The sequence below is a fragment of the Perognathus longimembris genome, chromosome 1 (genome assembly GCF_023159225.1).
Source record: "Perognathus longimembris pacificus isolate PPM17 chromosome 1, ASM2315922v1, whole genome shotgun sequence".
NCBI classification, from domain to species: domain Eukaryota; kingdom Metazoa; phylum Chordata; class Mammalia; order Rodentia; family Heteromyidae; genus Perognathus; species Perognathus longimembris.
In genome coordinates this window covers 6,575,175-6,595,619 of record NC_063161.1, presented here as the reverse complement: position 1 = coordinate 6,595,619, position 20,445 = coordinate 6,575,175, and the positions used below count along the sequence as shown (strand labels likewise).

Genomic DNA, 20,445 nt, shown 5'->3' with positions numbered 1-20,445 from the left:
CAACCCAGAAGGCTTCCGAGATGTCTTCTCAGAAGAGCTCTGCGTTTCTGTTAGCTTCACATCTATTTCTCTGTTTCGTGGCTTCCTTTGCTCCTGTTCTGCTCTCTTCTGTCTATTGTCCTTCTCTGTCTCCTTACTCCTCCAGATCCCAAGCTCTGCCCAATCCCCATGACCCCTAATGGGCACCTGGACCCTAACCTCCCACTGGGTGGACACCTGGGCCCTGCTGCGGCTGTGGGCCCCGTGTCCCGCCTCTCTCTGCAGCCGGACCCGGTCCTGGTGGCCCTGGACTCCCGCAAGAGTAGCGTCATGTCTCTGGGCAGGATGAGTTACGATCAGCGCTCCCTGGTGAGTCCTCCGGCGGTCTCTGGTGGTGCTCCTTGTGCTGGAGTGTGGAGGGGGTTGGACCCTGGAGGAATGCACCTGCCACATCAGCCTCAGACTATATGCTTTCCAACCCATGCTAGGGCACCACACTATCCCACCCAAACCAGGCATTCGTGGCCTGTCATTCCTGAGTGCCCAGTGCTGGAGAATGACCTGGCAACAATGAATGAATGGCGCCAGTGGGCTCTGGTACAGAGAGCTGGTGTCATGTTGACAGCAGTAGGTGGGGTAAAGACTTGAATCTTTCCTCTGCTATATGACCACAAACAAATTGCTATCCATCTCTGAACCTCAGCCTCCCTCTCTGCAAAGCCGCAGATAGGCCCTAACTTCCTGTGGGTTCCCTAAGAAAAGTGAGTGAGTGGCAGGAGTGGGTGAAACCTCCCAGGAGACGTGTCCGTGTGGGTGGAGTGGGTCCAGCTCCTCCCTCACCCATTGGCTGGGCCCTGTCGTGGGGATGTGCCGAGCGCGCCCTGACTGGGGCCTGGCCTCCCTGCACAGGCCAGCTCCCGGAGCTCCTACTACGGGCCGTGGGGCCGCAGCGGGGCCTGGGCCAGCCGCCGCTCCAGCTGGAACAGCCTCAAGCACAAGCCGCCCTCAGCGGAGCATGAGTCCCTGCTGGGCGGCGGGGCCCGAGCCTGCGAGGGCGCCCGGGAGGAGGGGCCGCCCCGCGCAGTGCCCCTCCACGCCCCACACACCCACCACCCGCACCACGGACCCCACTTGGCGCACCGGCACCACCACCATCGCCGGACTCTGTCCCTCGACACCAGGGACTCGGTGGACCTAGCCGAGCTGGTGCCCGTCGTGGGCACCCACCCACGGGCCGCCTGGAGGGCGACAGGCCTGGTACCTGGGCATGAGGACTGCAATGGCAGGATGCCCAGCATCGCCAAGGACGTCTTCACCAAGATGGACGACCGCCGGGACCGCACTGAGGACGAGGAGGAGATGGACTATGTGAGTGGGGACCGGGCCAGGCCTGCAGCGGGTGGACTGTGGATGGGCAGGGCCCGGTGGGACCAGGAGTGGGTCCGGACATGGTGGGCGTGGCTAGATAATGGGCGGGGCTCGGGGTGTGGCATAGAGGTGGGCGGAGCGATCAGGCTTCTGTTGGGCGAGGCCATCGCCACCAGGACACAGGCCAGCAGGAGGGGCCGTGAGTGGGCGTGGTCTGATGCTGGGCGGGGCTACCCTGGCCTCCGTGGTGTGTGATTGGAGGGGCGGGGCCAGAGGGACCAGGACACAGGCCAGCAGGAGGGGCCGGGAGTGGGCGTGGCATGACGCTGGGCGGGGCTACCCTGGCCTCCGTGGTGTGTGATTGGAAGGGTGGGGTCAGAGGGACCAGGACACAGACCAGCTGGAGGGGCGGGGGTGAGCGTGGCATGGTGCTGGGCGGGGCTACCCCGGCTTCCGTGGCGTGTGGTTGGAGGGGCGTGGCATGGTGCTGGGCGGGGCTACCCCGGCTTCCGTGGTGTGTGATTGGAGGGGCGTGGCATGGTGCTGGGCGGGGCTACCCCAGCTTCCGTGGGGGCCAGAGGGACCAGAACACAGGCCAGCAGGAGGACTATAAATGGGCAGGGGCTGGAGTGTCAGGGCATGCGGTGGGCGGGGTCTAGGACTGGGTATGGCTGTGGGCGGAGCAGCGGGGCTTTTGCTGGGTACGGTTTGGGGGGCGGAGCCAGAGCTGGGCTCCAACCTGGGGAAGATGCTCCTTCCAACCCCTCCCCACACCTGCCGTGGGAGGGGGAGATCTTGGAGGTCACCTAGTAACCCCATTTTTCTGGTCGGCCAGATGGGGCCCCAGAGCCCCTCACTGACCCTCCTGTGCTCGACCTTCCCCTTGCCAGACTCTGTGCTTCCGTGTCCGCAAGATGATCGATGTCTACAAGCCAGACTGGTGCGAGGTCCGAGAGAACTGGTCCGTCTTCCTTTTCTCTCCAGAGAACAGGTGTGCAGGGCCTGGCCCGGTTTGAGGGCTGCAGTAGAGGTTGGTGACGTATCTAGGAGCACAGGCTGTCCACCAAACTGGGCAAAGCCATTAAGCCACACACCACCCTACTGGGGGTGGTGTCTACCAAGGAAGAGGCCGGTCCAGACGTCCCTTCAAAGCTTTCCTGGGTACCTCCTATAGTCTAGCTTAGTCAAGTACTGAGCGCCTGGTTGGACAGACCCTGAGGCAGCTGGGGTCCTCACTTGGGGAGTGGGCATCAGAAGCCTTCCTGGAGGAAGAGGCCTTGAGTTAGGCTTTGGCGGTTCATAGATAGCACTTAGGCAGAGTGATTTGGAGTATGAAGAGGACAGGTGGGCCCGGGGGAAGGGAGCAGTGGAAGGAAAGCCTAGGGGACATTAGATGACGGCATGGTGCTGGTTTGGAGGACAGATGTCAGGGATTTGGATCAGTGTTTGGAAAGTCTTGGGTGGCCAGCACAAGGTGGGTCCCCTTGGCTGTGTGGATGTGTGGTCAGGGAAGGAAGCGCCTGTAGAGTTGGCACCTGCTGTGTACCAGAGGGCAGAGGAAGAATGGGGCTCACTTCCCTCGGCTACCCTGGGTGGTGGGCCTGGGCCCTCTGGCTTTTCCTGGCTAGGTAGGAGGCAAACGGGCACTCCTGGTGCCTCCTGCCCAGGTTCCGGGTTCTGTGTCAGACCATCATCGCCCACAAGCTCTTCGATTACGTCGTCTTGGCCTTCATCTTCCTCAACTGCATCACCATCGCACTAGAGCGGCCCCAGATTGAAGCTGGCAGCACGGTAAGTTGCTGCAGCCCTTAGGCGGGTCAGGGGGACAACCTGAGGGACACAACGCCAGGGCCTGCCATGGCCCAGAGTACCTGGCCCAGGGAGCCCTTAGCAATACCAGGCATTGGTCCCATGGAGGGAGGTTGGCAGGGAGCTTGCTGGGGGGGGGGGGGCGGGGGGAAGGGAAGGCCGCCTTGATCTGAGAAGTGGCAGCTTCTCCTGGCTGCCCCTTGGAGATCGGCCAGGTGGCTGGCAGCTGTGGCACTCTTTGGGCCCATGGCATCCCCTGGCTCTTTCAGGAACGCATCTTCCTCACGGTCTCCAATTACATCTTCACAGCCATCTTCGTGGGCGAGATGACACTGAAGGTTGCTTTGGGCTGCACCTGGACTGCTCCCATCCCCAGCTTGGGGGGGGGGGGAAGGGGGAAGGGGGAGGCTGGCCTAGGACCCACCCTGGCTGAGCTCCTAACCCAGCCCCCGGGGTCTGGAAGGGGCTAGCAGTGTCTCCCATCCCCCTCTGAGAGTCAAACCCCACCAGAAAAGTGAATGCAGGGAACAGCGTAGCTAGTGGAATAGAGGTGCCTCTGGAGGTGGGGTACTGGGGTACGGGAGAAGAGATGCTTTGGGACCTTGCCCCTTTCCTTCCCTGCCCATTGCCCTGCCCTCCCTGGGACAGCCTTGAACTGTCCCCTGCCTGCCACCTCCACTTGCCCGTCCTGCGACAGTGGCTGCAGGTGGGCTTGACCTCCTCCTGCTGCCCTAATAACCCCAGCCCCACCCCCAGGTGGTCTCGCTGGGTCTGTACTTTGGGGAGCAGGCCTACCTGCGCAGCAGCTGGAATGTGCTGGACGGCTTCCTTGTCTTCGTGTCCATCATCGACATCGTGGTGTCTGTGGCTTCGGCCGGGGGCGCCAAGATCCTGGGGGTCCTCCGGGTGCTGCGCCTCCTGCGTACTCTGCGCCCGCTGCGGTGAGGACCCCGGGGCGGGAGGGGCCGGGCTGTTCTCAGCCGCCGGGGTTTGGCTCGGCTAGGGGACCCTGGGCCGAGGGGGGCCGCCTCCCTGGACATCCGCTCACGTTGCCGCTGTGTGCCGTCCCCAGTGTCATCAGCCGGGCCCCGGGGCTGAAGCTGGTGGTAGAGACTCTCATCTCCTCCCTCAAGCCCATCGGCAACATCGTGCTCATCTGCTGTGCCTTCTTCATCATCTTCGGCATCCTGGGGGTACAGGTAAGGAGCGCCCAGGGGGGCAGAGCAGGGGCTGCACATTCCCGCGCATCTCACCTCATCCGACCTGTGCTGGCGGGCCGGCCTGGGGGCTCAGGTGGCCCTGGTGGAACGGCCGTGGTCTTAGCCAGGAGGAAGGCAGACCACAGCCCAGACGCCTGGGCCCGGGGCAGGCTTGTCAGTGTGACCAGCCCGGAGAGGTGCTGACCTTGTTCTCTGTTTCCCTCCAGCTCTTCAAGGGCAAGTTCTACCACTGCCTGGGTGTGGACACCCGCAACATCACCAATCGCTCTGACTGTGTAGCAGCCAACTACCGCTGGGTCCATCACAAATACAACTTTGACAACCTGGGCCAGGTGAGCGCTGCCCGCCTGCCTGCCCGCCTCGGGTCTGGCCTGCCCACGGTGGGCGAGAGTTGTTCAGTGCGGATGGCCCTGGCACTGGAGGCCTTGCACTGCCACGCTTGAGCCTGTGATGTTTCCTTTCCAAGCCTCAGTTTCCTCGTCTGTCCAAGGGGTGGGAGACACAGTCTGCTCGGAGGAGGCACGAGGCTAGGGTTTCATGTGCGGAGCTGGGCTCAGCTGGGGGTGAGGCTGTGCCCGCCACTCTGACGAAGGGCCCCGAGGACTTACTTGCTGTCCTTATCTCCAGATTACTCCCTTAAAAAAAAAATCTCAGACCAGCCTGGTACCGGTAGCATATGCCTATAATCCCAGCTGCTCAAGAGCCTGAGATCTGAGGTTTGCAGTTCAAAGCCAGCCTAGGCCAGATCGCCTCTGAGACTCTTACCTCCGGGTAACCAGCAAAAAGCTGCAGGTGGAGCTGTGGCTTAAGTGGCAGAGCGCCAGCCTTGAGCGAAAAAGCTCTGTGACAGTTCCCAGGACCTGAGTTTAAGCCCAGGTACACACACACACACACACACACACACACACACACACACCCTCACACCCTCAGACTCCTGGCCCAGTGTGATCACACAGGGAAGTTCCTGGGCCTCCCAGATGCAGAACAGTGGGGAGCAGAGGAGGCAGGTATAGCCTGGGCCATCCCCCCCCCCCCTTACGTGTCCCCTCCCCGGTATCTCCTAGGCGCTGATGTCCCTCTTTGTCCTGGCCTCTAAGGATGGCTGGGTGAACATCATGTACAATGGACTGGACGCGGTGGCTGTGGACCAGCAGGTGGGCATGGCTGGGACCAGGCCAGGCCTGGACAGCGGGGAGAGGAGACATGTCTTTGGGGCCAGGTGATCTGGAACTGTGCTGGTGACACCCAGAGCCCCGGCGTCACCCCTCCATCAGCCCACCCTCAATGTCCTGGCCTGACTTGGCCTTTCACATTGCTCTCTGAGTGCTGTGGATCCTCGTGCAATTAATAATTGCTTCCGCAAACCCCCCCTGCTCGGTAGGGGGAGGGATCCCAGCTGGTTCCCGCCTGGAGGGCCGTGGCACCTGGTGGGAGGAGGACAGAGGCTGAGCCAGTTGGCAGAGGGACAGCAGGACCAGCCTGAGGAGAGAGGCAAAGTGAGAGGGAAGTCTCAGGAAGCTGGGGGAGGAGCCCAGACTCTGCTGTTCTCTGGCCTGGGGCTGCAGTTTATCCCAAGGGAAGAGGGAGCCCTGGAAGGAGTTACAGGGCAGTCGTGGTGCCCCTGCTGGTCAGGCTGAGTGTGGGCGCCTCCTACGGGCTGCTAGATGAGCGTAGTTGTGGAGAGGGGCCCGGGTGGAGGGAGTCAGGGAGAGGCTGGGCTCTGAGAGAAGGCCTGAGCCCTGGCTCCAAAGACTCCCGTGGGAGACGTTAGGTAAGACGTAGAGCTGATCAGGGTTGTCCGGGGCCAGACCAAGGGAATCCGAAGAGGTAGGTGGTTGGGAGAAGGATCCGAAAGAAGTCTAGGTCAAGTCTGGGCCCACTTTGGAGAAGTGGGGCTTCGTGTAGCCCAGGCCTGTGAGTGACCTGTGAACCTTAGCCTCTTGGGACACACGTAGTCAGACTCTAGAAGCTAAAGGCAAGTGAAGAAGGGGTGAAGAGGGACGAGAACTCTACCTCCTTGTCTGTTCTGTCTCCTGTTCTCAGTAGAGAATGTGCATGCATTTTTTTTTCTGAGTGGATGAATAAGCAGGTGGGTAGATGGATATGTGGGTGGTTGGGTGGACAGGAGCAGGTGGGTGAAGGATCGGTGGTTATGTGGATGGCCAGATAGGTGGCTGGCTGCATGAATGAATAGGTAGGTAGGTGGATGGAGGAGGAGATAGGTGGATGGATGTGTGGCTAAGTGATAGTAGATGGATGATGGCTGAGGGATTGGAGGAGTAGGGGATTGATGAGTAAGTGGATGATTGGGTGGTTAGTTAGATGGATGAATGGATGGAGGGGTGGGTGGATGGACAGATAAGTGGATAGGCAAATGGATGGATGGATGCTGAATGGATGAATGAGTGGATAGGTAAGTAAATGGATGACTGGTTGGATAGATGAATGAAAGGATGAGTAGATAAATGGCTACCTAGATTGGTGATGGGATGGTAGATGAGTATATAGCTGAGTGGATAGATGGATGAATGATTGGATGGGTGGATGGATGGATGGATGGATGAGTGGTTGGATGGGTGGATAGATGGATGGATGGATGGATGGATGGATGGAAGGATGAGTGGTTGGATGGGTGGATAGATGGATGGATGGATGGATGGATGAGTATGTAGATGGATGGATGTTGCATCCCTACAGATGGATACTTTCCAAGTACATGATAGGTGAATGAAAGGAAAAAGATAGACGTCCACGAGGCTGCAGCTGGGGCAGGGAAGGAAAGAGGGTTCTCTTGGCTGATCACCTTACTTTCCCAAGCCCAGGCTGGGTATTTCCCACCTGTTGCCTTGTGGAAACTGCGCAGCATCCTTAGAAGCAGACTGTTGGCACCCCCATTGCACCAAGGCTTGGCAAGATTGGGCACCTGCTCGTGGCCCCGCGGCGCCTGATCGTGCCCCCGACTCTGGATTCGCCCCCGCAGCCCGTGACCAACCACAACCCCTGGATGCTGCTGTACTTCATCTCCTTCCTGCTCATCGTCAGCTTCTTCGTGCTCAACATGTTTGTGGGCGTGGTGGTGGAGAATTTCCACAAGTGCCGGCAGCACCAGGAGGCGGAGGAGGCCCGGCGCCGCGAGGAGAAGCGTCTGCGGCGCCTGGAGAAGAAGCGCCGTAGTGAGTGGGCGCCATGGGGAGGGGGCGGGGGCCCTGCGACCTGGAGCCCCTCTCTGGGCTGCTGTGCCCCTGGAGGCCTGGGCCTGGCCCTGTCCTCCTGGACTTTGGAGCTGAAGACATCAAAGGGCCTTCTCCCGTGCGTGGGGTTCAGCACAGCCTGTCTGGGTGCCCCGAGTCCATCAGTGCCCACCTGGAGCCCAGGGAGCCAGCCCTGGACTGCGTGTCCCTGCGGCGGGCACGCCGTGGCCTCTGTGCCACCCTCCCGCATGGCTTACCCCTCCCCTCGTGGCGCCCTGGCCGTGTGTGTGGAGGGGACCTCACTCCCACCCAGGAGTGGAGCAACATCCTTCTCCTTTGCTTCCTCCTTCCCCATTGTCTCTCCCTCCTCTGTGCCCTGTCCCTTTCTTGACCTCGACCCTCTGTGGTCCGGATGGCGGATGGCTCCCCTCCCGCCACGCAGAGGCCCAGAGGCTGCCCTACTATGCTACCTACTGTCCCACCCGGCTCTTCATCCACTCCATGTGCACCAGCCACTACCTGGACATCTTCATCACCTTCATCATCTGCCTCAACGTGGTCACCATGTCCCTGGAGCACTATAACCAGCCCACGGTGAGCCTGGCCGGGCTGCACCCCGCAACAGACTGGGGGAGGGGGTCAGCGGACAGCGGGATCCGAGAAGCTGCTCCTCTGCCAGGCCTTGTGCTGGGCACTGCGTGCGGAGGAGGAGGGGGAGGGAGCACGGAGCGGGACAGCCCTGCCTTGGGGAAACTCAGGGCCTGATGTGGCAGATGCATGGAAGGGAAAGGTCCGGAATGTGACCTTCAGAGAGCATCTCAGAAGACGAGTACCAATGACTGCAGTGCAGTCCATCTCCTTTGCAAGGCATTATAGAAGGGAACTCATTAACTCCCATAGCATCCTAGGGTTGTGTGGATTTTTATAGAGAAGGAAACTGAGGCCCAGCTGGAGATTTGCTTTCAAAGCATACCATGCAGTCTCTGCTGTTAGCTGAGCACAGGGGAGACTAGGAGGGAGGGTGTTCTGGGGGGAGGGTGTTCTTGGGGGAGGGTGTGCTTGGGGGGAGGGCGTTCTGGGGGGAGGGTGTTCTGGAGGGGAGGGTGTTCTTGGGGGAGGGTGTTCTGGGGAAACCACTGCTGGGGTCTGAAGGGGTGACCAGTCCTCAGGATCACAGACAGTGTGCACAGAAGGATTGTGAGGAGAAATGTACTTTGAAAGCCTCAGATCAGAGGAGTTGTTAGCCAAGACGGGGGCGGCGGGCGGGGTGGGGGGAGGAGGGGAAGGTGAGGGAAAGGGAGCCCATCCTCCAGGTGAGAAATTACTTCCTTATTTCAAGTGATAGAGGATTGTGATGGACGAGGAGAAGGAAAAGGACACCATGGGCAGAATGAAGCAGTAATTGTAGAGCTTCCAAATTAACATGAAAAAAAAAACCACAACAAAAATATAATCATAGCTCACCTTTCCCCAGCATTTATTCTGTGTCCAAGACTGAACTGTTAGCTCATTTAATTTTCACAGCAATTTTCTAAGGTAGGTGTCATTATTTCCCACCCCCCCCCACAATTTTCAGATTAAGAAGTTAAGTACCATAGAGATCACTCAGTTGCCCCAAATATATATAGTGAATAGGAGTAAAAGCTAAACCGTCATTCACATCTATGCAATCTGGTTTGAGAATTCTTAGTCACTACCTCATATAGCTTCCAAAAAGGGGCAACTGGACCAAATAAGCAGAAATAAGGAGAAAAGGAAACAGCAATGCAAATAACACACATTAAGTAAGCGGGGAGGGATAAAAGCCCTGCCATTGTACCAAATGTAAATGGACTAAATTCTCCCTTAAAAAAAAAAAAGTCAGAGACTTTAGTGTCTGGAGGAAGGGCACAGGGCTGGCCAGGAGTCCTGGACGCTGCTTCCCTTTGCCCCTCCAGTCTCTCGAGACCGCCCTCAAGTACTGCAACTACATGTTCACCACTGTCTTTGTGCTGGAGGCTGTGATGAAGCTGGTGGCATTTGGCCTGAGACGTTTCTTCAAGGACCGGTGAGTGCCTGGGCCAGGCTACAACAGCACGGGAGCACCCCCGAGCCCCAGAGAAGCCCGGAGCAGCCAGAAGAGGGAGACCAGAAAGCTGTTGAGCCCTGGTAGCTTGGGGCTTCCTGCTGCTGCCTAGATCTGCAATCAGGAAGTGGCTAGGTCACGGGGGGTCGGGTACCGGGTTCCACCAAGCCCTTCTCAGCTCATCTCCAGGGGGCGGTCTTCCGCACCCCGTAAGGTCTGCTTTATGGCAGCCTTCCGTTTCACAGTGTGCAAGTGAGGCTCAGAGAGGTGGACGGGCTGGCTGGAAGCCACCCAGAGGGAGCAGGTGGCTCAGAATGTAGACTGAGATGTCGAAGGCCAGGCCTCTTCTCCCACAGGAGGTCAGCCGTGTTGATTGAGCTCAGCCACTCCCTTGCTTTTGGGGAGCGGCGTCTCCCTGGAGCTGGACTCAGTGGTGTGTTTTGGGGGACTGGGCTACTAGTGAGGGCTGGTTACAACAGGAAGGTGAAGAACTGGGGGGGGGCGACTCCCGGGGGCGACGGCTCTGGACCGACGCTCCTCCCTGGATCCCCACCCCTGCCTCCTGTGCCCCGCTGAGCAGGTGGAACCAGCTGGACCTGGCCATTGTGTTGCTGTCCGTCATGGGCATCACGCTGGAGGAGATCGAGATCAATGCCGCCCTGCCCATCAACCCCACCATCATTCGGATCATGCGAGTCCTGCGTATCGCCCGGGGTGAGGGCTGGGGGCTGGGACTGGCCGTTGAGGCCGGGGAGGCGTGTCGGGAGTGGGGCTGGGAGGGGTAGGGGGCTCCAGGTCCAACTCTAGTTGCTACCTGTCATTTTTCCAGTTCTGGGGCTGGGACCCAGCTAATTAACACGTCTTGGTCTCTGCTTCATCCTCCCCTCAACCCCCACCCCAAGGTCACGCCCATGCAGCTGCTGCTTCTCTTGTCTTTTTGTTTTTGTTTTGTTTTGCTAGTCCTGGGGCTTGAACTCAGAACCCAGGAGCTGTCCCTGAGCTTTTGATCGAGGTTAGCGCTCTACCACTTGCGCCACAGTGCCACTTCTGGCTTTTCTTGAGTGGTTATTGGAGTTAAGAGTCGAGCCAACTTTTCCACCCAGGCGCGAGCCCCCCCCCCCCCATGCCTGGCATGCCCATGATTCCTCCCGAGCCCTCCCGCGTCAGTGCTGCCTCTTCCGCCCGTTCTCTGCCCACTGCCGCCATGTTCTGAGGAGGAGAGGGGGCCACCGAAACTGGAGAAGTGGCCCCGTAGCCCTCTGCAGCCAGAGGGAGTGGGGAGAGGCGAGGACGCCCCTGTCAAGCCCGTTTCATTGTGGGGGTGTCCCACTCGCCCTCACACCTTGCACCCCTTCATTCCGGCGCAAGCATGCTCATTCTCTTGGCCTTTATACACTGACCTCCACACAGGTTACCACACATTGTGTGCATGACCTTATTCACCCCCAATACCTGGGCGTGCGTGTGCATGCACACACACACACACACACACACACACACACCACACACACACCCTTGCAGCCTGGGCTGAGGGCCGGGCTGGCTGTCACCCACAGTGCTGAAGCTACTGAAGATGGCCACGGGGATGCGGGCCCTGCTGGACACGGTGGTGCAGGCTCTGCCACAGGTAAGAACGCCTCCTTTTCAGAGCCCAGCCTGGATGTCGCCACGGTGAGCCAGGCCCTGGGGGACGCACGCCTCAACTTCCTTCTCCCCCAGCCTGCCCAGACGTGGGACAAAGTCCTGCCTCTTCTTGGCCTCCCCATGTGGCTGCCAGCCCGGCTCTGAGCCCCGTCCTGTCCCAATGCCCTTCCAACCTTGCAGAGTTGCGGGCACCGGGAAATCAGATCCACGGCCCACACCTCCAGGCCGCACACAGCGTAGCTCCTTGGGAGGCTCAGATCCAGAGGATTATGGTTTGCGGACAGCCTGGGCTGAAAAGTCTAGGGGACTCTGTTTCCAAAACAAAAGTGAGCGAAAAGCAGGGCTGGAGGCATGGCTTAAGGGAGAGAGCACCAATGAAGCAAGTAAGCTGTGGCCAGGATACCAGTGAGTTCATTTGGTATGAGCTTCCCAGTGGCCCGGTTACAAAGGGAAAGCGACGTGGCTCTGTTCAGGTCTAGGTGGACCTGAACTTGCTCGTGCCTTGGTTTCCACGTCCGTCGTATTTCACAAGGCCAATGCTTACAGAGCACTCAGCGGGACCCGGGTCTTAGGTAGCAGCACGGCAGATTCCTGCTATGGCTGAGAATGAGGGGTGTGGTGATGGGGTACCCAAGCCTACCTGGCCTCCTCTGCCCTTCCCCGATCCCCCGAGGGTCCTGAGCTATCCCAGGCCCCACGAAGAGGAGACCCAGCCTCAAGGAGGTGACGCGAGGTGGCAGTTACAGTGACCATCGGCACTGGGGAATCTTTGGCAAGACCCAGTGGTCCTGTGGTGGGCGGGGCCTGGGCGGGGCATGGGCTTGCTTCTGTGTAAAGAGGAAACTTCAGCTTCCCCCCCCCCCCACCTCCCCCACCCCCAGGCTCTGCCCCACGCAGAGGAGAGAAGCATCCCGGAAGGCTGCTCAGAGGAGGTGACCCACCCCTGGGCGTTGGGGGATGAAGAGGGAGACAGAAACTTTTCCCCGCAAAGGCATTGTGGGGGTCAATTTTCCACTGGCTTAGAGTCGGGGAGGGGCGTCGAAGACCAGGTCAGGAGGAGGGGCTGGGCGCCGGGGAGTCAGGTCCCAGCCAGCCCTCAGCTCTGCACAGAACTGCGGCTTGGACAAGGAGGGAGCCCAGGCAGTACCTCCTGGAAGTCTCTGGGCCAATGAGGAGGTCGCCATGGCTGTCAGGTTCTCAGATGCAGAGGGAGGAGCCTGACAGAGGAGATAAGGAAGGCACCCCGGGAAGGAGTCACTGGCCCCATGGAGCAGGGTGGGGAGCTGAGCTTCGGGGCCTCAGCCACGCCTGGTGTCCCCCATTCCACACCCCCCCCCCAATCTGGTCTCTCCCCCGCCCCACCCCGCCGGCTGCCAGGGCCTCAGGCTGCCTCGTGGTGCCCACTAAGTGCTTGTTTCACTAATGAATGGAGCACCATTTAATTAGCCAGACACTCGGGGTGCAGGGAGGCTGGGAGGACGCCCTCCCCCCGGAGCAGAGCCTGTGATTAACGACGGCGTTCACTTCTCGGCAATTAAATGCGAACGCCTTTCCCTGTCCACACGCGCGGCGTGCACGGGGGCCGGGAGCCATTTCATTTCCAGGCCGGGAGCGCGTGTCTGAGCTGGCGGGGGTACAGACCGTCTCTGGCGGGTGGATGTAGAATCTGGGACGTTCTCTCCCGCAGGAGCCGTGGGATGGGGGTGGCTGAGCGTGCGGAAGGCCTCTGGGTTCTGTATGAGCCCTGCACCCCGTACTTTTCCATGGCGAGCCTTGTGTTCTTGCTGGCCGGGGGTGTGGGGTGTGGGGGTGGGGGGTGGGGGGTGGGGTGTGGACAGGGTGTGAGGGCTTTGCAGTAGAGACGGTGACAGAGACGTGTGTCTACATCCATCCGCACTGGGCGGAATCCAGGCGGGCTTCAAGGAGGAGGGGGCACCGCCGCCGAGCCTTCCTCCTCTTCACCCTCGGGCCTCCTGGAGCACGCCTCAGAGCTGTGGGACTTCCCCTCTCGTCTGCCTCTCTGCCTCTGAGAGAGGAGGATTAAAAAGATGGTGTACAGGTTGTGGGTGAAAGGGAGCTGAGGGATGGAGGACTTGAAACACGGCAGCATTTGTATTTTATTTGTCTTCATCCTTTTTTATCAGTCGTGGGGCTTGAACTCAGGGCCTGGGCGCTGCCCCTGAGCTCCTTTTGCTCAAGGCTGGCGCCCTCCCACTTTGAGCCACAGCGCCACTTCTGGTTTTCCGGTGGTTCATTGGAGATCAGAGTCTCATGGACTTTGCTGCGTGGGCTGGCTTTGAACCGCGATCCTTCCCTCCAGCCTCCTGAGCGGCTAGGATGGCAGGTGCACAGGGACCTGCGTCCACTATTGTATCTGCCCTGACCTCAGGTGTTGAGGCTGGCCTGGGGTCTCCTTGTTGCCCGGGACCCTCGGCTCCATCCTCTCCAGCCTTCCCCTCCCCCTGCCCTCCACCCCCATCCTCCTAGGCTTCCCCGTGCCCTCCCCCCCCCCATCCTTGGCCCAACCCCCTTTCTCCTCCCAGGTCGGCAACCTGGGCCTCCTCTTCATGCTCCTGTTCTTCATCTACGCTGCCCTGGGAGTGGAGCTCTTCGGGAAGCTGGGTGAGGGACGCCCCAGGCCTGTGGGGCGCTGGAGAAGGCGGGGGTGGGGGTGGGGTGAGGGGGTGGGCAGTGGACAGGGGTCACCCCTCTGCAGAGCTTCCGAGGATGGTGGCTGGGGCCCTCCGGTCTCCTGGGGAGCTGCTCCTCCCTGCCCATCCCAGCGGAGGCCAGAACCCAGGACGGGGCGGGGGGGGGGGTGCGCAACGCAGCTCAGTCCAGCTCAGCCCCACGCAGGCTCAGCTAAGAGACTGGGGTCCCCCGAGGGGCTGGCCCTGGCCCCTTGTCCTCTCTGGGACCCCACCGTTGGTTTGAAGGACGCGTGAGACGGTTGTGAGCCCCAGCCTCGGTCTCCCCACCCGCGCGCGGGCTGGGCACTTCCGAGGATGGCGGGGGCGGGGGCGGGAGGGGGCGCCGGCTCGGGGGGGGGGGGGTGGGCCCGCGGGGGGGGCCGTGCCCGCGGGACCGAGCGCCCTCTGCCCTCTCAGTGTGCAATGACGAGAACCCGTGCGAGGGCATGAGCCGACACGCCACCTTCGAGAACTTCGGCATGGCCTTCCTCACGCTCTTCCAGGTTTCCACGGGAGACAACTGGAACGGCATCATGAAGGTACTCGTGGGTGGGCCGGGGAGGAAGAACCCACCCCCTACCCCCCCCCACCCACACACCCCCGGGGGAGGGGGGTGAGTCCAGTGTGGGTCAGGCAGCGCCGCCCTGGCGCCGTGGATTGGGCACCGGGACCTTCCGGGGGGCGAGGCGGATGGCGGGGGGTGGGGGGGGGGGACGGGGGCGTGTCCTGGTCCTCACCGCCCCTCCCCCCCCGCCCCGCAGGACACGCTGCGCGACTGCACCCACGACGAGCGCAGCTGCCTGAGCAGCCTGCAGTTCGTGTCGCCGCTCTACTTCGTGAGCTTCGTGCTCACCGCCCAGTTCGTGCTCATCAACGTGGTGGTGGCCGTGCTCATGAAGCACCTGGACGACAGCAACAAGGAGGCGCAGGAGGACGCCGAGATGGACGCCGAGATAGAACTAGAGATGGCCCACGGCCTGGGCCCCGGCCCCCGGCCACCCGCCAACTCCCCGGGGGCCCCGGGCCTCGGGCCTGGAGGCGGCGGCGGCGGCGGGGGTGACCCGGAGGGCCGCCTGTGCCGGCGCTGCTACTCTCCCGCCCAGGTGAGGGGGTGGGGGGGGACCCCCGTCCCCAGCACCGCGACCCCATGGTGCAGTCCCAGGCCGTTGGGAGGGCAGCTGTGTCCCAACCCACCCACCACCCCGTAGTCCCGGGACCCGGCCGGTAATCCCACCTGTCCCCACCCCGCCCCGTCCGCCTAGGAGAACCTGTGGCTGGACAGCGTCTCTTTAATCATCAAGGACTCCTTGGAGGGCGAGCTGACCATCATCGACAACCTGTCCGGCTCCATCTTCCATCACTACGCCTCGCCGGCTGGCTGCGACAAGTGTCACCATGACAAGCAGGAGGTACAGGTAGCCGGGGCGGGGGCCGGCACACGAGGCCAGCGGGGCCAGGCGGGTCCGAGGAGGAGCCCCGGCCCTGGGCTCCAGAGCCACGAGGGCCCGGTGGTCACAGCAGATAGTCTCCGTAAGCCTGGGCTTGCTTGTCTGGCCCCCGCGGCCGGTGCTTGGTCAGCGGGGTGGGCAGAGCGCTGCGGCGATCTCCGGGTGCCAGGCTGGGGAGCCATCTTCCCCTAGGGGCGGCCCGTGTCCCTGTCACCGCTGGCTCAGGCCAGGCGTGGACTGCCGCGCCCTCCGACCCCTTCCGGAGCCCTGTCCCTGCCGCGGTGGGGTGACGCACGCACCCCCCCCCACCCCCGCAGGTGCAGCTGGCAGAGACGGAGGCCTTCTCCCTGAACTCCGACAAGTCCTCGTCCATCCTGCTGGGGGATGAGCTGAGCCTCGAGGACCCCGCGGCCTGCCCGCCCGGCCCCAAAGACGGCAAGGTGAGCGGCGGCGGCGTGCGGGGCGTGGCCGCCGGGGCCGGCCGAGGCTCCCAGTCACGGCGACGCCCCACTCCTGTCCCCCGCACCTTCCCGTCCCGCCTGCCCCCCCCTCCCCCCCGCTTTCCTGCAGGGCGAGCCAGACACGCCGGAACCCACGCGGATGGGGGAGCTGGGGGAGTGCTTCCTCTCCCTGTCCACCGCGGCCGTGTCCTCGGGCCCCGAGAGCTTCCTGAGCGAGATGGAGGAGAGGAGGGCGGCCCCCTTCCACGCCCCCGTGCGGTCGTGGCGGAAGCAGGAGAGCGGCCAAGGTGAGGCCCGGGGGGGGGGGTGCCTGCTTCTCCAGCCCCCATCGATCGATCGATCGATCGGCCGCAGGCAGCTGCCTCAGGGGGAGCGAGATGCAGATGTTCCCCTTCGGTTATTTTTTGTGCAGATTGATATTGGCCCAGAGAGGACCGTGATGGTTATGTGGTAATAAGAGGTAGGCTCTGAAGTCTGATAGCACAACCTTGTACAGGAACAAGAGCCAACCAATACTGAGATATGAGAAGCCCGAGGTAAAGGAAACTTCACGCCGAGCTTCCTAGGAGATGTGGCGAAAAGAGAAACAGGCCAACACACACACACACACGCACGCACGCACACACGCACACACGCACACACGCACAGAGCTCACTGTCAGGCAGAGGAAAGCTACCAGATTTCCAGTGCTCTATCGGAGAGGTGTTTATTCTCCGGATTCTCACACAAGGTGACGTCTGACCATAGGAAGCCTGGTTTCTTCAGTCACCGCTTAGTGAGCTCTGCGGTGTCCCCCGGGGGCTCGATGCGCGGCCTCCTCTTGGCGGTGCTCAGTGCTCTGGGCCTGCGGCTGGGCTGTGGCACACAGTGGGGGACGGAGCTGGCTGTCGTCCTCCTTGTGGGGGGGGTGGCGATGGGAACCTGGCATCTCTGCCTGGGGAGATGGGGCATCCCAGCACAAGAGGGACTCGGAGTTTCTTCTGGGACATACACCCTGGGTCTCCTGAGAGCTGAGTGGGGTGGATTTCCCAAGGACCCTCCCTGGAGCTGCGCCCCCTCTGAGGGACATGGTTGTATGAGGTGCAAGACCCTACGCTTCCCGAACCCAAAGCCTGCGTGCAGGATCTGACCCCAGAGCTTGATTTTGTGTGTGTGCTAGGACTTGAACTCAGTGCCTTTCACTTTGACTTGGTGTTCTTGCTCATGCCTTGAGCCACATCTCCAGTCTGGCATTTTTTTAAAATTCTTCTGTAGCTTTTTATGTTCTTTTTTTCTAAATTTTATTTTTAATTGTTATTATAAAGGTGATATATTAGAGGAGTTAGAGTTACGTAGTCAGGTAACGAATACCTTTCCTTTTGAACAATGTCATCCCTTCCCTTGCTCTCTCCCAATCTTTCCCTCCCATCGGGCATTTTGCTGGTTGATCGGGGATAGAGTCTTATGGACTTTCCTCTCCTGGCTGGCTTTGAACCTCAGTCCTGTACATCTCTGCCTCCTGAGTAGCTAGCATTATAGGCATGAGCCACTGATTAGAGGGATCTGCCCCCTCTAGTTAACCGTTTATTTGCTTTTTCCTTCACTAATGAGGGGTTGTAGACTAGAATAGCCCAGCCATCTGGGGCACCTGCTTATAGATTCTCACCCCTGGGTCTCATCTCCGCCCTGCAAGGCGCAGTGGGGCCGTGGGTATAGAGTGCTTCCCTGGCCGCAGCTCTTCCGCCGCGTTCTTGCCTGTCTCTAGCGGATGGGACCAGGCTCCCAGGCAGCTTCCGTTGGCTCCACCCAGCCAGTGCAGGCCCTGGCACAGGACTGGGGCCAGCCAGGTCCTGTGGGGGTGTCAGGCCCGAGAGGTGACTAACTTGGTGATTGAGCACCTACTGTATACTTGGTGCTGGGCCAGGAACTCTGCAACTATTTCTTATTCTCACAGTCTTTCCTCCCCTGGGGGTGAGCGTCTGTCCTCATTTCCAGAGGAAGCAACACCTTGTGGACCAGGCCCAGAGCCGGGTCTGTTTGGATCAGAAGGCAGTGCTTTGGCCTAGCACTTGTACCCCAGGAATCACACCTGCAGCTTCAGTATTTCTCTTTTTGTTTTCACAGTGGGGAAACTGAGGCTCAGAGTCAGGGTCTTGCCCAGGGTCGCACAGACCTTGTGTTGGATAGTTTCCCCTTGCCAGACCAGTCAGGGCATCCGCAGTGACCCCCCCCCCCCCTTCCAGGGCTGTGCTTTCCCCATGCCGGCCTCAGCAGCGTTTCCTCCTCCTGTAGCACCTCCGAGCCCCTTCTCCCCGGACGCCTCCAGCCCCCTCCTGCCCATGCCCACCGAGTTCTTCCACCCCGCGGTGTCGGCCAGCCAGAAGACACAGGAGAAGGGCGTGAGCACAGGGGCCCTCCCCAAGATCGCCCTGCAGGGCTCCTGGGCGTCCCTGCGGTCGCCAAGTGTCAACTGCACCCTCCTCCACCAGGTACGGCACCCCCAAAGCCGCACCGAGGCCAGGGGAGCCCCCAGAGGCATTGGATGCCGCCCGGCAGGGGGAGTTCAGGGAGGGCGGGGGAGGGGATGCTGAGACTTGATGGGGTGATGAGACAGGCAGGACCAGGACCAGTCCTGGGGTGCCTGGGGCCAGAGCGTGTGGGATGGCTGGGATGGTGGCATCGGGAAGGAGGTCTGGGGGGCCCCAGCTTGACGGAGGAAAGGGTGACGCGGTGCTGGGGGCTGGGGAAAATGCCCGGGGGGGGGGGGCGGGGAGGGGACTTGATGGCTAGAGTTGTCCAGAGGGGCAGGTCTGGGAAATGGGATGTCTCAGCTGCAGGGTTCCCCATACTAGGTCACCTGGGGCCCCACGGCACCCAGGCCACCTGGGTACCAAGCAAAGTCTCCACTCTGGGTGGGGAGATGGGGGCCATTCCTGGCCCCCCACAATGGTGGGGACCAGAACAACAGGCGCTCTTGGCGGCCGTGCATTCCTCCAGGGAAGGGTGACCCCCAGCTCTGTGCGTCCTGGCCACCAACACCCATTCCCCGCGTGCGCGTGTGTGCGCGTGTGCGCGCGCGCGTGCACGTGCGCGTGGCAGGTCTGTTTAGAGTGCGTGGTGAGTGTGGCTGGGAGGAGAGACACTAATGCAGAATGCATGCCCGGGAAGCCCAGTCTGTTGAGGCTGAGCAGGAGCAGTGGGCTTCCTGTGGGGGGGTGGGGTGCCTCGCGAAGGCTGGGGAGGGGTGCAGGGAACCTCATGCGAAGCCCCTGAGGTGGGTGTCACCCCAGCCCCCCATCCCAGCTTAGAGGTGACCTTAGAGGTGACCAGGGGCAAGCCAGGGGGATCCGGAGGGTGTTGAGGCGGCTTCAGAGGCGTGGCTACCGAGGGGGAGGAGCTCCAGGTGGGCGTGGCCCCAGTGGGCGTGGCTCACCCGGGCGGGGCGTTCCGGGGGCGGGGCTTCTGGGAACCAAAGCCACCGGGAGGACCAATCACCGGGTGCGCCCAGGGACCCGGAAGTGGGCCCGAGGACCCAGGCAGCCCGTTCCCGCCCTCCTCGCAGGCGGCGGCCGTGAGCGACACCTCGCTGGACGCCAGCCCCAGCAGCTCGGCGGGCAGCCTGCAGACCACGCTGGAGGACAGCCTGACGCTGAGCGACAGCCCCCGGCGCGCGCTGGGGCCGCCGGCGCCCGCGGGGCCCCCCCAGAGCGCGGGGCTGTCGCCCGCCGCCCGGCGCCGCCTCAGCCTGCGGGGTCGCGGGCTGTTCAGCCTCCGCGGGCTGCGCGCGCACCAGCGCAGCCACAGCAGCGGGGGCTCCACCAGCCCGGGGTGCACGCAGCACGACTCCATGGACCCCTCGGACGAGGAGGGCCGCGGCGGCGCGGGCGGGGAGCCCTCGGAGACGCTCAGCAGCCTGTCGCTCACCTCCCTCTTCTGCCCGCCCCCGCCGGGGCCGCCGCCGGGGCCGCCCGGCCTCCCCCGGGCCCGGAAGGCCAGCAGCACCAGCAGCCTGGCCGCCCCGTCGGGTCCCCGGCATCCCGCCGCCGCCGCCGCCGGCATCCCCAGCCTGGCCCGGAGCCCTTCGTGGGCGGCTGAGGACCGCAGCAAGGACCCGCCCGGCCCGGCCGCCCCCGCCCGCCGCGCGGCCCCCGGCACCCGAGCGGCACCCGCCCCCCGGGGATCTGGAGGCCGCCGATGCCATGAGCAAGAGGAAGAGATGAGAGGTGGCAGGGGCCGCGGCTGGTGGCCGGATGGACGCTCTGTCCACCCGCCCGCCCCGATTCACCTTCTTTTACCTCAGGAGCCAGGGAGCAGACAGCAATACTTTGTCCACACCTGGGAGTGGCCTGGGGCCAGCCGGGGCCAGCCGGGGCCAGCCTGGGGCCAGCCGGGCGGCCCTCCGAGCCTGCGGATGGAGGAGGGCCTGGGTTAGCCAGGGCTCAGGTGTGGGCCCCCCCTCCCCCCCACGGTGGCCAGGCACGGCCCTTCCAGTGCATATACGTGCAGATATGCAGATATACATATATATAGAGACAGACACATATATTTATTTATTTTTTTTACTGAGAGCTTATGACTTCCAGAAAGTGCT

General features: G+C 62.0%; 1 protein-coding gene across 1 annotated transcript in view; it reads left to right on the top strand.

Annotated features, from left to right (window-relative positions):
- Cacna1i (calcium voltage-gated channel subunit alpha1 I) overlaps window positions 1–20,216 on the top strand; it is a 48,404-nt gene extending 28,188 nt beyond the window's left edge. The window contains 23 exon segments of the mRNA XM_048340287.1: window positions 146–348; window positions 889–1,347; window positions 2,238–2,338; window positions 3,015–3,138; window positions 3,426–3,494; window positions 3,913–4,097; window positions 4,229–4,355; window positions 4,583–4,708; window positions 5,441–5,530; window positions 7,357–7,549; window positions 8,010–8,161; window positions 9,505–9,614; window positions 10,213–10,346; window positions 11,189–11,259; window positions 13,820–13,898; window positions 14,384–14,505; window positions 14,728–15,069; window positions 15,229–15,375; window positions 15,732–15,854; window positions 15,985–16,162; window positions 18,147–18,343; window positions 19,417–19,988; window positions 19,990–20,216. Coding sequence (XP_048196244.1) covers window positions 146–348; window positions 889–1,347; window positions 2,238–2,338; window positions 3,015–3,138; window positions 3,426–3,494; window positions 3,913–4,097; window positions 4,229–4,355; window positions 4,583–4,708; window positions 5,441–5,530; window positions 7,357–7,549; window positions 8,010–8,161; window positions 9,505–9,614; window positions 10,213–10,346; window positions 11,189–11,259; window positions 13,820–13,898; window positions 14,384–14,505; window positions 14,728–15,069; window positions 15,229–15,375; window positions 15,732–15,854; window positions 15,985–16,162; window positions 18,147–18,343; window positions 19,417–19,988; window positions 19,990–20,074 — 3,989 coding nt within the window. The 3' untranslated portion in view covers window positions 20,075–20,216.
- Window positions 20,217–20,445: the final 229 nt, after the last annotated feature.